At 38.2% G+C, this 14,721-nt stretch overlaps 1 protein-coding gene across 1 annotated transcript in view; it reads right to left on the bottom strand.

The window, feature by feature from the left end:
• Positions 1 to 10,610: 10,610 nt before the first annotated feature.
• The window catches only part of LOC107045180, a 59,166-nt gene continuing 55,055 nt past the window's right edge, over positions 10,611 to 14,721 (bottom strand). The window contains exon 3 of the mRNA XM_015267340.1: positions 10,611 to 11,930. Coding sequence (XP_015122826.1) covers positions 10,611 to 11,930 — 1,320 coding nt within the window. The remainder of the gene's footprint in view (positions 11,931 to 14,721) is intronic.

Raw genomic sequence — 14,721 nt, forward strand, 5'->3', positions numbered from 1 at the left:
TGGAAAAAGTGTAAACTGAAAAAGTTTTTTTTTTCAAATTTTCAAAGGGTCAGATTTTTCGTTTTTCTCGGGAGAAAGTCGACTTTCGGCAAAATCGAATTTTTTAGCTGGGTGAACGTTGATTCCAACTATTTAAGCGACGGGCTATTCAGAACTCTCAAAAGTATGTGGAAAAAGTGAAAACTGAAAAAAAAAAATTTCACCGGCGGCCACAGGGTCAGATTTTCGGTTTTTACTTGGAACAAGGGTCAGATTTGTTAACACTTTCTTTTTTTATTTGGACAATGCATGCAAGCGGAGGGGCAAGAGTGGCTAGAATAGATTCTGCAACCTTCTCCGCTTGTTGGATAAAAATGTCAAGCCTCCGCATACATGCATCTCCCCTCCACCCTCCCGTGAAATGTCGATTTTCGAGATTAAAAAAAAAACAATAATTGCATTTTTTATTTCAATAACGCATGAGTAAATAGGGATATGAACGCAGATTTAATATAGGCCCATAGAATTACGGGGACCGGCAAGGATTTGGAAAGTCTGAATGCAAGTGCTGCTTACACCTAACAAGTGCTGAAATGGGACATAACCAGAGGTAGAAAGGTCTCGGAAGCACTTGGGAAGAGGCTTCCCAAGACCTATCCAGTTCTGAACGGAGAGACCTAAGTAGAATTTGTCAGGTCCAATTATTCGACTCGGGCGAGTATCAAATTTCCATCATCAGAAATCGATTTGGATTTTTATAATACAGAAATTTTTTTTTGGAAACGCGGGACTCATTTCGTATTCTCCTAAGGGTCTCTCAGTTCACCATCACGTAAAAAAACTCAATAATTGAATGCATTCGAGTTGAATAAATAATGTTCCCTTTGGCGCAGTTGTCATTGCCCGAAATTGATGGAAGTTCATGGCCTAAAAATTTGAAAATACAAACGAGAACATGTTAACATACTCCGAATGAGGTCTCACTTATCATCAATGGAATCTCTACCGAATTCCTTCTCCTCGAATCTGAATACAATGTCTGCATAAATTCAAGCATTCTGATAGTTACTCCTTCTCTCGCTCGCTCGCTCCCCTCTCTTTTCGTTTCAAAATAAAACTTCATCTTAAAAAAAATGTCAGTGAATATTCCACCGCTCAGGTGCACATATTGAGCGGTAGAGCATATCAGTGTTGAGTGGGCCACACATGTTTGGCGCCTTAAAAAACGCCTTAATTTTCTTTTGTCGTTATTCGATTTTTTTTATTCATTTTCTTTGGGCCTCGAGAACATGTTTGGTGGAGACTGTCCGTCTTCACGTGTGAACGGTTCAAGTTTATATTACGCAGACGGGCGTAACGCTGGGGCTCAGTTGACGATTATTAGCTAAGACTGGAAGGGACCGTCTGATCAGGGTCATTGACATCATAGTAACTGAAAAAATATCTCAATTATTAGTTTTCACGTGAACAATTTCCGAGAAAAGACTTATCTATTGATAACCGAGAACTTTACACAGAGAATCTTTACTAAGAAAACCGAACGAGATTTCCTTACAATAGATATTAGGAGAAAAATTCAGGGGAACTGATTAATTTTGTTCTTCTAGTTTTCCTTAATTAGAAAATAAAATAAAATAAAAGAAAATAGTTTTTGTCAAAAAATGAAACATCGTCAATCTATCAACGATTTTCGAATCTGTATGACTTGAGAAGTCATCTACCATAAAATTATGTTCTTTTTGTGTGTTAGTAATCGGCATTTTTCATTTTTGTCGTAAAATCGGTGTAGGAAAAAGTTGAGATAGAAAGCTGAAATTCGGTACGATTGTAAGTCTTATGATACTACAGGCTGATATTGTAGAGGGGCGAAATCGAACGAGTGGTTTAGGAGATATTCAACTTTTTCAGAAAATATATTTTGCTCAATATCTCCTAAACAACTGGTTTTGCTTACATAATTAAAACATTGCAGGCGGCTGTATCTTCGATACAGCTCTAATTGTACGTGGAAACGTTCATGGTCTTTCCTTCTTTCTCGAATTTCCTAGAAAGTCCTTGCATTCCCTCGAATTTTCTGGAAACTCTTTGAATTCTCTCGAATTTTCTAGAAACTCCTTGAGTTCTCTCGAATTTTTTAGAAACTCCCTGAATTTCCTTGAAATTCCTAAAAACTCCTTGAATTTTTTCAAAATTTCAAGAAACTGCTCAAATTACCTTGAAATGTCTAGAGTTTTCTAGAATGCTGATAGATGGCGCTGCACATAAGGCCCGCCAAAATGAGCCCCCATATTGAAACCATAGACGTATCGACGTAAAAAAAATTGATCAGGAAAAAGACACTCAAAACCTTAAAATGCAGTCGACTTGAATTCGGCCCATCCGCCCCATTCTACTATTCTTCCTACATTACTATTTCTTCCTACATTCGCTTCATCATTTCGCAGATAAATTCAGTATTTAATTTGTATGAATGAAGACATTATGAGAAACGGAGATAGCGATCAGCATACCATAAATGACGAAATGAAATATTTCCGAGGTTAGAACCTGTACACCGTAATTTGGTGATCTTCCACCTGCTGAAGAGGTCTCGCGAGAGAGACCACCGAGTAGGGCAAGAAGATCCTAGAGCTGAGCGTTTTTGCCGCGGTGAGATTGCAATGTTCATGGGAGGGGAAGAGGGGAGGACATGGTTCGAGGCCAAGCAGGTATACATACAGGAGCGCTGGAAGACACAGCGGGACTTCTATCGTGTCTACAATCTCAGCTGATTTAAATAATCGTCAACCTCATCGTCCACATAGACCTAATATGTACACATAAACGACGCGATAAAACAAGCCGGCTTTTTTCTTATTTTTCATGATAGGAATGTCATACTAAAATCCAATGCCGTAGTTTTCTCTTTCACCATTGATGAAAATTTGGCTTAAGAACGTGGAACTCAAGCAATCTGGCAATTGACATAAGGGGACATTCAGATATTGCGTCACATGATTAGGAGGGGGGAGAGGATTGCTGAGGGTGTGATGTCACGTAATTTTTTTTCATTTTTAATCGGGACAATTGCAAGTGAAATCTTTCTCTCGTCTCCTTCTCTCACGAAAAAAACAGAGGTTTCACACGGAAAAAATTATTTGGTGAAAAAAATTAATTACCAACTAGTTGGTGAATTCCAACCACTGGACTAGTTGTTGTTGAAATTCAACAACTAGTTGGTGATTTTCAACATCTAGTTGTTAAATGTCACCAAATAGTTTGTTGAAATTCACCAATTAGTTGTTGAAATTCGTCAAATAATTTTCTCCGTGCACCAGTTCTCGAAAATATCCGGATAGTTTGTGAGTCTTTGGCCCAGAAATTTACAAAGAGGAATGTCGGAACGTTTTGATGGCAATAAGTTATTAAGTTTAATAAGTTATTAAATGTTCAAAGGTCATTGCATAAGAATTTGTTTTCAACTTGTTTTTATTTTTTATTTTAGAAATACGATTTTATGGACTAAATAAAAAAAGTCGCNGGGGGGGGGGGGGGGGGGGGGGGTCATGTTTGTGACGGCTTGTGACGGAGTCCATAAAATCCAAAATCGCGGAACGTAATTTTTGAATGGCTCCATAATAGAAGCGTTCGGATTTTTGTCGCGCCTCGATAACGGTCACTCGACCGAGCCGCGTCGATAACCCTAGGGGCAATAAAGTGAACAAGAACTTTTGCTTCTTTCCTCTTTCCTTCTGTGATGGAATGTCGTAAACATTGTTTCGTCCCCGTGTTTTTTACATAATGCGGGCCTAAATCATCTCCAATTTTTTATAAACCGTTGATCACGTTTAGCTGCACCGATTCTACCTAGGGTTGTAAGTGTTTAAATCACTTGACTGTAATCCTGGCCACATAAATTAGATCGGGGGTACACAACGTTAATTTCACATTGGATAAAATACATCGAATTGCCGGGGGGGTTTGCACGTGGATAATCGGTACACTGGTTTGCCGTTCGATACGAGATATATTGGCCTTGGTGGAATGTCAGAGGTACAGCATGCCGTGATGAATTGTTAAGCACTGTTAACTTGACCTTTAATCAGATTTATCGAGATTGAATGGTGGACGAAAAATTTTGGCAGTATTTTGAGAAGATTGCTGTTATCCACTTCCTAATGAAGTTCATGAACACTGTTGGAAATTTTTTGAAAATTCATGGAAGATATTACAGTAAATCTCATGAGAGTGACATTGAGTCGGATTTAGGAAAAAAATGGTTATGAAATTTCAAGTTTTAAGGGGCGAATACTATGAGTGCTAAAAGTCGCGGGCTGCTGGAATGAAATTTCTCACACATTGAAGATCGATTATATATGTCTATATATGTCTAAAAATGAACGTTTGCCTCCCCCCCCCCGACGTTTAAAATGTTGAAAATAGTTCGGGCCTCCAATTTTTTAGCTACCGAAGATTTTTTTTCAAAATTTCTGAAAAAATTATATGAATTTTCATTTTTCCCAGAATTTTCTGAATTTTCTGAATTTTCACAGAATAATTAAACTGAAAAATGAAGTATTTTATTGATTTCCAGATCATTTGAACAGAAAATTAATGGAATATTTGATTTTTCAATGACAAGATTTCCTGAAATTTCAGTGGAACTTGAACACGATAAAAATTTCCGGAATTTGGCACGGAAAATTAAGACGAAAATCTTTACCAGTGAAAGTGATTGCACGGAGAGAAATATTTAATAAAAATTACGTATCTTTTCCGTAATTCCAGAGCGAAATATGATTGTAGGAAATTTTCCGGAGCTGTCACGGAATTTTTCCGGAGCGTTTCGTAGTTTTTATCTGAATCTCCTGTGAAAAATTACGATGCCGTCACTTAAATTTTCTGAGTCGATACCGTAATCGGTGAGTGAATTGTGAGTTCCGTAATTTTTACTGAACATTTCTCTCCGTGTGGATGGATTTCAATTCTTTTAGATTAATTATTTCACTGATTCTTCATCCACGATCCGATATTGGAGCATTATATTCACCAGTGAATTGGTCGTTAGGAACATTCCTCTGGGTGCATAACGAGCGGGTGAGCCTCCGTATTCCGCTCATAATCGTTAACTACGTACATATTACGATGTCTTGTGATGCACCAACTAGACCTGTTATCTCAAAAAACCAAAAGTTTTTTTATATTTTAAATTACCCCATCACCAAAGTCATATAAAACTCGAGGACATTTCTCAATGTCGCATTGAATTACCCTTTTTCCGGTATACACCTTAGCGTTAACATTGACAATTTCACTACAGCGAATGGTTCATATGTTCGAAGCCGTACAAAACTTATGGGATGCAACGAGACAGTTTGCCAGTTATGTGGAGAACCGGGACACGCAAGATTAAAGTTCTCCGTGGGATTTCTTCTGATATCTTGGCATCAACACTCATGGGTATATATAACATCACTCGGTGTGTCACGTGAAAAAGAGCAGCAGCGGCCTCTTTTCACAGGCAATACCATTTAATCTATGGTATCCCGTGTGTCTACCGGCGGCATCGGGTTATTCTTTGCGCTTCGTTTTTCTTTTTTTTTTGTTCTCGATTTCCTTATTCTCTTCTTCAACGTGGAGGAACGCTGCCGGTCGACATACAGCACTCAATAAGAACCTTAGGCACGAGTGAGAAATAAACTTATGAGGCTTGGTTGCCCCGGAAGACAACGGTATTGTAGTGGATAATAAATATATTCATGACGGAAAATGTTGGCACTCCGCAGTTGAAGCGTCTTTCGATAATTTGAAGCTCTTGGGGTACTACTACTGAGAAAATCCTAATGAAATCAACTCACGTGTGAAGTACGTCAGTGTTAACCAATCTCCACTCCTGTGATTTCACCTCACCTTAAAATGATCACTCCGGATAATAAAATTCAAAGTTAATGAGATTATTCTAGAGAATTAAGCTACTAAAATTAGGGATTTGTCAACCAATTGACCTGTTAAAAACGTAGTCCACATGCCCATATGAACGGCTCTTTCGAAAGTGGAATATGTCTGAAACTATAGAAAGTATATAATGTAATCAAACGAGCCACATTGGGAAGAGAAGTACTGTAACTTCACTTAGATCTTCGTTTTATAATGTTCCGTTCATCAGAAGTCGTTAAATTTGAGTGGTATTAAGCGTGCAATATTATGCTCGGTAGCAGACGTGCCACGTACGTGAGTGGTTAATAAATTGAAGTCTTAATTATTAGTGACCTATAACCGTGTCTGGGGAAGGAGTAAAATAAAACAAGAAGATATTTGTGAAATTGATTTAAAATGAAACTTTATTAATAACATAAAGGCTCCTTTCTCAATTCATTTTTTCAGGGGAGGCATTACTCGAAAATGCTATCTTTATTATCTTGAAATTATTATCACAAGGGTAACCGTGATGGTGAATATTTTGGTACGGAAACAGAGAATGAGTAAAATCAGCCACATTGGCTGACGAATTTACAATTATAAAAAAGATTACATCTTCATTTTTGACACGCCGAATTTTTGATTAAATAGTTGTCTATCCTTAGTTTTGTTTGTTCATCAGTCTATGAGATTAAATACAGTGTTTGTTGCTTCATTTAATGGCAGTATGCGAGATTGTTTGCTTTTACCAATCAGTCCGCATTATTGTCGACTTTTTCACTTTTTCAATTTTCAACATACAATAATCATTCACGCGCGCACTTAAACTAATACGGCCACAATGTTCTCAGCATTCAACAGGAAAAATCATCAATGGTTTTTTTGCGTTTCGGAAATTTTTGTCTTTAACAATAACTTTTTTCCTTCTAATTCACCGTCCTGAAATTGAAATACGTACTCTCAGCATTAATACTGTCTTGAGTGACCAACTGGAAGAATTTATAATGAAAACGATTTGTTCATATGATTGCTATCTTCAATTGGTCTTTTTTAACTGTTTGTCTTCAATCGAGGCTAGAGTTGTGCATAAATTTTGTGACGTGGCAGTGACACGTCATATGACCGTCACATGACGGAGACAAATATGACCTTTTTTTTTTATCACATGACCAAATTGTGACGGAATTACTAAATAGATAGCCTAGTACGAAATTCGTGTTATGTGCTCAAATTATCGACTAATCGTCATATTCTATCTAAATAGTGGGGCACTTCCAATTTTCGTCTCTTGGCAAATTTCCGTCACCCGTTTGACTCTTAGGGTGACCGCCCATGGAATCGAATCCACACGGAAACGCATCCGTATAATCAATTGGATTGCAAGATTTTCCCGCCAATTTTATTTGCTGGGATCTGATTGGTGAACGCGGATGCGTTTCCGTGTAGATTCTGTTCGATGGGCGGTCACCCTTAAGCAGAGTCTACAATCGACGTACGTCTTCCGTTTGCGTCGCATTGCAATAAATATAGATATATTAATTACCTTAGCAACGTAATGTAAACGAATGACCCGCGTGTATTGTAGACCCTCCCTAAAAGAGATTCTACAATGAACGCGTCGCAGGATTACCGCGACGCTTGCAATTGTTTGAATCAATCATTAAACTGTTTTTCAAATATTTCAACAATGCAAACGTTGCGTCAAGCCTGCATTGCGATCATTATAGAATCTCCTTAACGTGGGGAAAAATAATTCATTTGTTAAAAATAATTTGTTTCTCCTTAGGATTTTCAGGAATGATGTTGTTTTAAAAATTGCTGTACTTTTTCAGAGACTTCAACTGACGAAGTCAAATTTTTGCGAATTTTTCCGGTTAGTCAGTCAAAAGCAATTTAAAAAAAATGACGCGCTGCGACGTTCCCTCACGAAGTGACCAATCTAAGGTTAAGAACGTTTGACTCTACTGAATAGTCCACCAGTCGCTTGCGCTTCTCAATTTTACGACATTCGTTGCGACATGAATTCTATGTGATCGTCATATTCCATCTAAATGGCAGTGACAATGTTGAAGAATTACTCAAAATTTTATGACCATTCCTCAATTTTATTCCATTTTTTGTGACACAAATTGAATGTGACCGTCATATCCCATCTGGACAGCGATTATGAACGAACACGTGCTTCGGCATGTGGGGCCAGGCAGGTGAAGCTTTTTTGTCAGTCATCTGCTCAGCCAATCACGGCCCACCGTTTCAAGATCAACCGTTGAATGGAGAGCCGTGATTAACTCAGCTGATGAGGTACGAAAAAGCATCACTCGACTGGCCCAAGTTGTTGCAGCACTTTTTAGTTCATAATTGTTACCCTAAAAAGCAGCATTAATGGCAATCTACTCAAATTACGACAAAAAAATGTGACGTCACACGACCATTATATGACGATCAAAAATTTGTAATTGTAATGTGACAAAAACAAAATTGACGGTTCATGGAGAGCACAATTTTCATTAAGAATATTGATAAATTCCGAGGTTGAAGAATAGCAAATGAAGAACCCGATGTGTCGTAAATTTGTTTGATGAATAAATGATAGACAGACTTAAGGCGAAAAATACGGTTCTAATCGCGGGAGGTAAAATAAGGGGCCTTTATCCATCCTCGCCTTCCGCTCGGGTGGCAATTTCACACGTGGGCATGATTCTTTTATTTTACCTCCCTAGGTTAGAAATATACTATTTCGTCATATCTGCACGCACTAATAGAAAGGATTAGTTATTGTTAACGAATGGATTTGGTTGGAGAAAAATTCATTCGTTAATAGTTAACAAATGCATATTTGAGGAAGCTTGTTGACTCGATTTTCACCTTTCAAGTGAACCATTCGTTGACTATTAACGAATATTCATTTGGTCATATTCAACTTCATCATTCGTTAATAGTTAACAAATGCATATTTGAGGAAGCTTGTTGACTCGATTTTCACCTTTCAAGTGAACCATTCGTTGACTATTAACGAATATTCATTTGGTCATATTCAACTTCATCATTCGTTAATAGTTAACAAATGCATATTTGAGGAAGCTTGTTGACTCGATTTTCACCTTTCAAGTGAACCATTCGTTGACTATTAACGAATATTCATTTGGTCATATTCAACTTCATCATTCGTTAATAGTTAACAAATGCATATTTGAGGAAGCTTGTTGACTCGATTTTCACCTTTCAAGTGAACCATTCGTTGACTATTAACGAATATTCATTTGGTCATATTCAACTTCATCATTCGTTAATAGTTAATGAATCTCGTTTGGAATAAATGAATCAGTCGATCAGTGCGGAGAGTTGGATTTTCGTTCCCAAATGATGGAAGAATAGTAGATTGTGCACCAACGGTGGAAAGCAGGATTTTCCAACCCGCGTGTGGATTATTGCCCGAGGCGAACCCAATGACGGTAAACACCCGGGTTTTAATGTTCTGTTTTCCTTCTTAACTGCAGGTATCTAAATGCAGGGAAGAACGTATTTTATTTAATTCCGAAGATCGTAGAAAACAATAGGAATGCGAAGAATGAAATAAGCCACTTTCCTCTCGTCTTTTGGGGAGGATAATCGAACTTTCCGTGCAGATATGACGAAAAGGTGGTTTATTTCTTTTCTTGGATTTCTGTTATTTTCGACAATTCTCAGGATGACATAACCCACGTTCTTCCCTGCATTTCCGAAGAAGAATCGATCTTTACTGCGCAATTGTGACGAAACAGTACATTATATCATCAGGCGATAAAAGTATTAGCTGACGAATGCGACTTTATAATTGTAATCACATGATCCTCTCGGTTGTAATCACATGTCCTCCCGATTTTTTAATTGACCAGCTGATTGATCAGCTGAAAAATGATTGGATAATCTCCCCCTCCCCCTTCCCTCTCTCGTCATACCCCCCATCCCCTGGAGCGTATCCCCAGACATCGGAGCTCAGAATCGGAGCTCATAGCCCTGAACATGCAGACTGCAATGTTTGCGAAACGTCGGCACAACGCTGAAACCAAACGCGATATCCATCCGGAAGCCAATGATACCAATCTTATAATCAAATGAGTCAGATAATACTTTTATCGCCGTGTGACAACCAATATTTTATATCGTTGCGCCCGAAAAACGCGATCTGACGGAGCAAAGCGAGGTTAGAATCACGGTTTATCACACCTAGTGTCATAAAATACTAGGTGCACCTAGGAAGGAAAGCAAGACATCAAAGCGGCATGTTTACCGCAATCCGCGCGAGTTGGAATGTCCTGTTTTTCCCCCTTGGTGCACAATCAACTATTCCTTCAACGTTCCAATAAAATTGCCCTCACCAAGAAACTGCGCGCGATCACGATTAACCGGTACCAAAGATCGACGGTCGTGATTCTCACATCAATCGATCGCAAAGAACACATTTCATTTTCCATGAAACATACGCAAATAAATAACTCTTCAATAAATAAGCCAACTAGATTATTCATCCCGGACTTGATTTTCTCGAAATCTGACGATAATTTTTCGAGAACAGATTTCACACCTCCCTACAAAGAAAAAAATACTAGATTCTTCCTCACGCAATCGAATCGAAATACTCTGCTCACTCGGGAAGTCGATGGATTCGTTGCATACAACTGATCATATCATTACTTAATACTTAATTTTACTACATATATACACTTTATATAAAGGCCTTCTGAAAATCGTTTTTACATAGCGAGTCTACCAATGGAGAATCTTGCAAGAATTCCCGAGGCATCAGCTTCATCAACCAGTCTTCGACTGCCCTTCAGTGACTCCAAGACCGTTGGGGTTGTGGCCTTGGTATAATCCTCAGTCCTCTCAGGTGGGGTAGTGTCCATGGTGGTCATTACAGTGCTATAATCAACAGCCAGAGTGGTTTGTTCATCACTGTCAACATCTTCTCCACTGACATCCGCAGACAAATCCTCAGTGAAGCTAGTCACAAATGGCTCTTCCGAGACTTGAAAGGGTGATGACAAAATGCTATCCTCCTCAAAATCATCAACAGAAGTAGTTGTTCCCAAGTCCAAACTCTTCCCAGGCACAAAATTCAACCCCTTTCCCAATCTCGACATTTCCATCTTCACAGAACCCGTGACAGCATTCTTCGCTGAAGTTGACAGTTTTTGATTGTTCGACACCATAACTGTTGTAGACGTTGACTTCCATGATATCGAGCTTTGGTTAGAATAATTCAGCGGCACTGGGAGCGTTGTCCTAGTTGATCGGTACGGAATTTTCTTCTTTCCTTGATTGCTTCTCTTCGGAACTCGTTCCCTGCGTTCAGCACCAATTGCCGTGGACTTGGTAGATCTCGGGTCTGTTGAAGATCTCGTGTCAGTTGAAGTGGACTTCTTCCCATTCTTCTTTTTCACTTCTTTCTTTCTCAGCTGATAATTGTCATCCTTCTTGCTGTCAACTTCTATCCGAGATTTTCTCTTTTTTGACGGTGCATCGAGTGCCTGACGGCGACAAAATTCATCACTAGCCGCATCCTCGCATGAACGCTTGGACGCTGGTGGTCCTCCACCAGTGACTTCCGCCTTTGCGTGATGTCCACCATCTCCTCGATGAACTTCACAATGAGGACCAGGTTGCTCACCCTCTTCGCATTGTCTCTTTCTTTTTTTTCGTTTTTTCCGTTTGCGACATCGGAATCTATCTCGACCATCTTTCTCTTGCGGCGGAAGGGTTGGGCATATTGCCTGCTGGAGATGTCTGTAATGGTGGGCATTGTGATGATGACGGACACCGTGCTGAGCACCCAGCATACGACTCTGAAGTGCCTCAACACGATCTGGTGGGGCTACTTGAGTGAGGACTCTTGCGTAAGCCGATAGTCTACCCAAGTTATGCCCACGCGCTTGCACCCTTCTCGGTTGCCCATGACGATTCAAGCCTAAGTACAGGGTCTTCCGGGGTGTTGACCATCTGACTGAGCTGTAGGTATTGTAGTTGTGCTGCTCCAGCGTCTCGTTGAATAAACAGTCCTCTGTATATTCATGCTGCAACAAACAAAAATTAATTAGATTTGTCATGTCTTGCACTTTGATTTTGGTAAAATGATCTTTCATTAATCGGCTGTGAGTATCATTTAACTGAGTGAAGATGAATGGGTGGATGAAAGGTCAACTCGATTGACGAGTAAAAAAGGTGTGTGAATGTGGATTATTTGCTAACAACAGATGACGGCTAATAGGAGTGCAGTATTTAGCGCCACGTGATGTGCTGGAGGACTAGTTCTTCACCTAGTTCTCGAAATTGCGACTTCAAATACTGCATTCTAGTAGGCTGCAATCCGTTTTCCGAGGGTCAGTGCCCGGTCGCCCGCTTCACTCACTCCCGGTTAGGATGCGATTGGTAAGGCTGGTTGAAATGGGTGTGACTCATTATGAGTCGAACCAATTATCAACTGATCTCGAAGAATTGCTTTTGTTTGCTCGTTAGAATAATGGCAATTTCTGAAAGTTTTATTTAAATAACTGAACAACCATTGAGACGATTTTTATCCAAATTCAGTCGGACTCCTGTTATGTGCGAAATGCGTCGGCTCTAAAGGAGATTCTACAATGAAGCGCTACGTAGGATTAAAGTAGCTCTACCCTCCGGCCGGGCTACGCTGTACTTTTGGATATTTTCAGTTTTTTAATTTTTCAACTAAATTGCATGGAAAAAATTTGAAAAAATTCATACCCAGTCAGTATTATCTAAATTAAATTTCGCAAAATATTGATATTTTTTCAAACATTTCCCTCGTATAAATAAATAATAAAACTTGTTTGCAAAACGGTTGATTATTTTCTATGAGGTGTCAAAAAAATTCTTGATTTCTTCACATCTAACGAAAAAAAAATTCAGATTTTAATCTTTGATTACAATGGAAAGGTTAATTTTTACATAAGACACTGGGTTAAATCCTGATCTTTAAACATTTCTTTTTTGAAAAATCAAAACGATAATTAAATTGAGAAAAAAATTAGAATTCCGAATCTAATGGAGTTTTCTGCCATTTTTTTGTAGTTTTCAATAATCTTTGAATTTACCGTAAGGGTAGAGCTATTTTAATGCGACGCGTGCAATTGTTTGAACCAATCATTCAACTGTTGTTCGATTATTTTGACAACACGGAGAGAAATGTTCAGTAAAAATTACGAGACTCACAATTCGCTCACCGATTACGGAATCGATTCAGAAAATTTAAGTGACGGTATCGTAATTTTTCATAGATTCATTTCATAGGAGAGATGAAAATTACGGAACGCTCTGGAAAAATTCCGTGACAGTTCCGTAAAATTTCCTACTACCACATTTCACTCCGGAATTACGGAAAATATATGTAATTTTTATTGAATATTTCTCTCCGTGAATGGCACGCATTGCGTCAAGCCTGCGTTGCGTTCATTGTGGAATCTCCTTAAAGAAAGATCAACGTTTGTGTAATTGGGAACCGCTCATGAATAAATTATGTTTCAAGAATATGGATGTATTAAACTGTTGAAAATGATTGTGCAAAATTAAAATATGTATAAAACTTTAGGTATGTTTCGGCTTAGTGCAGTTCCCTCAACGTCTTATAATTAAATGCCCGAATTGCTGCAAGTGCGTGCAATCGAACAATGTTGTTGAGAAATTATTTTAATACAAAAAGTTCCTGACAAACCGTTGGACAAACTGTTTGAAGAGTAAATATTATTGTAAATCATTATGGGTGTTTGACATTAGGTGGAGTTCATCGTGCGTTGTAGGTTATTCTACCGAGAGAAAATGCTGTGTCAGCGTGAAAGTATGCCATGATTCCATTTTACAATAAATGAATGGAAATAAAAATATAAAATATGAAAATTGATTGACTCTTATCAATAAATATTTTCGGGCGTAGTTTACGATTTCAATTCGATTTCAACGAATGTGAGTCCAGACCTTGCCTTCGGCTTGGTCGGAAACAAAATTTGTGCCCTAGTGCTGTAATGTACTATTATACTGTTAGCAAATTACTTTTGAAAATTCAAGCAACAACGTTTCTGAATTCTTAATCTATTGAAAATTGAATTGTATGTTCAATTTTCATTATGAGTTTGAAAAATCAATCTTTCATTGAAAAATCAATGATTCTTTAACAAAAACCCAATTTTCTTGAATTTTCAAGATGAATGAGAAATTTAGTGAACCCTTCCATTTGAAATTAAATTCAACCTCACAACGTCGAAAATTCAGATGACGCTGTGACGGAAATTTCGTGAAATTTCTAACAGTCTATGATTACAAAAGTTCCTCGAATACATAGCGGGGTAGATTATAATTATTTAGCAATGTGAATAATATCACTTTTTCAAAATTCGTTTTCAATACAATGGCTAGATATTTTTATAACCTTTATTCTAATTCTCTGAGTTTTCTCAATGGGTCGGAATTATTCTCTGTGTGGAAGACTAATAAACAATTAGCAGGACAACAGAATTGAGAATCGATTGAATCGATTAGTAAAAAATTTCTGAATGATACATTGTTGATTGAATCGAAACAGTAAAAAGATACTGCATTCTTTTGAATCCTTGGAAAGGGAATTATTTTCGATGGCTGGAGAGAATTCTCCAAAGAAGAGTAAGAGGGATGTTACAGGTGGAATTATTCAAGAGGTAACCGCAGTCTGCCAGACGCCATCCAATTAGTCCACTTTTCAGAAATACCAGGAGGACCTTTTTGAGTCGAAATGTCCTTCGTTAAGGGTGACTATTGTCAATGTTCTGACAATTCAAACGCTTTACATTTTGCGGTGATATCCAATAAATACACCAG

Source organism: Diachasma alloeum, unplaced genomic scaffold (assembly GCF_001412515.2).
Source record: "Diachasma alloeum isolate Michigan unplaced genomic scaffold, Dall2.0 Dall_scaffold_00884, whole genome shotgun sequence".
Lineage (NCBI taxonomy): Eukaryota > Metazoa > Arthropoda > Insecta > Hymenoptera > Braconidae > Diachasma > Diachasma alloeum.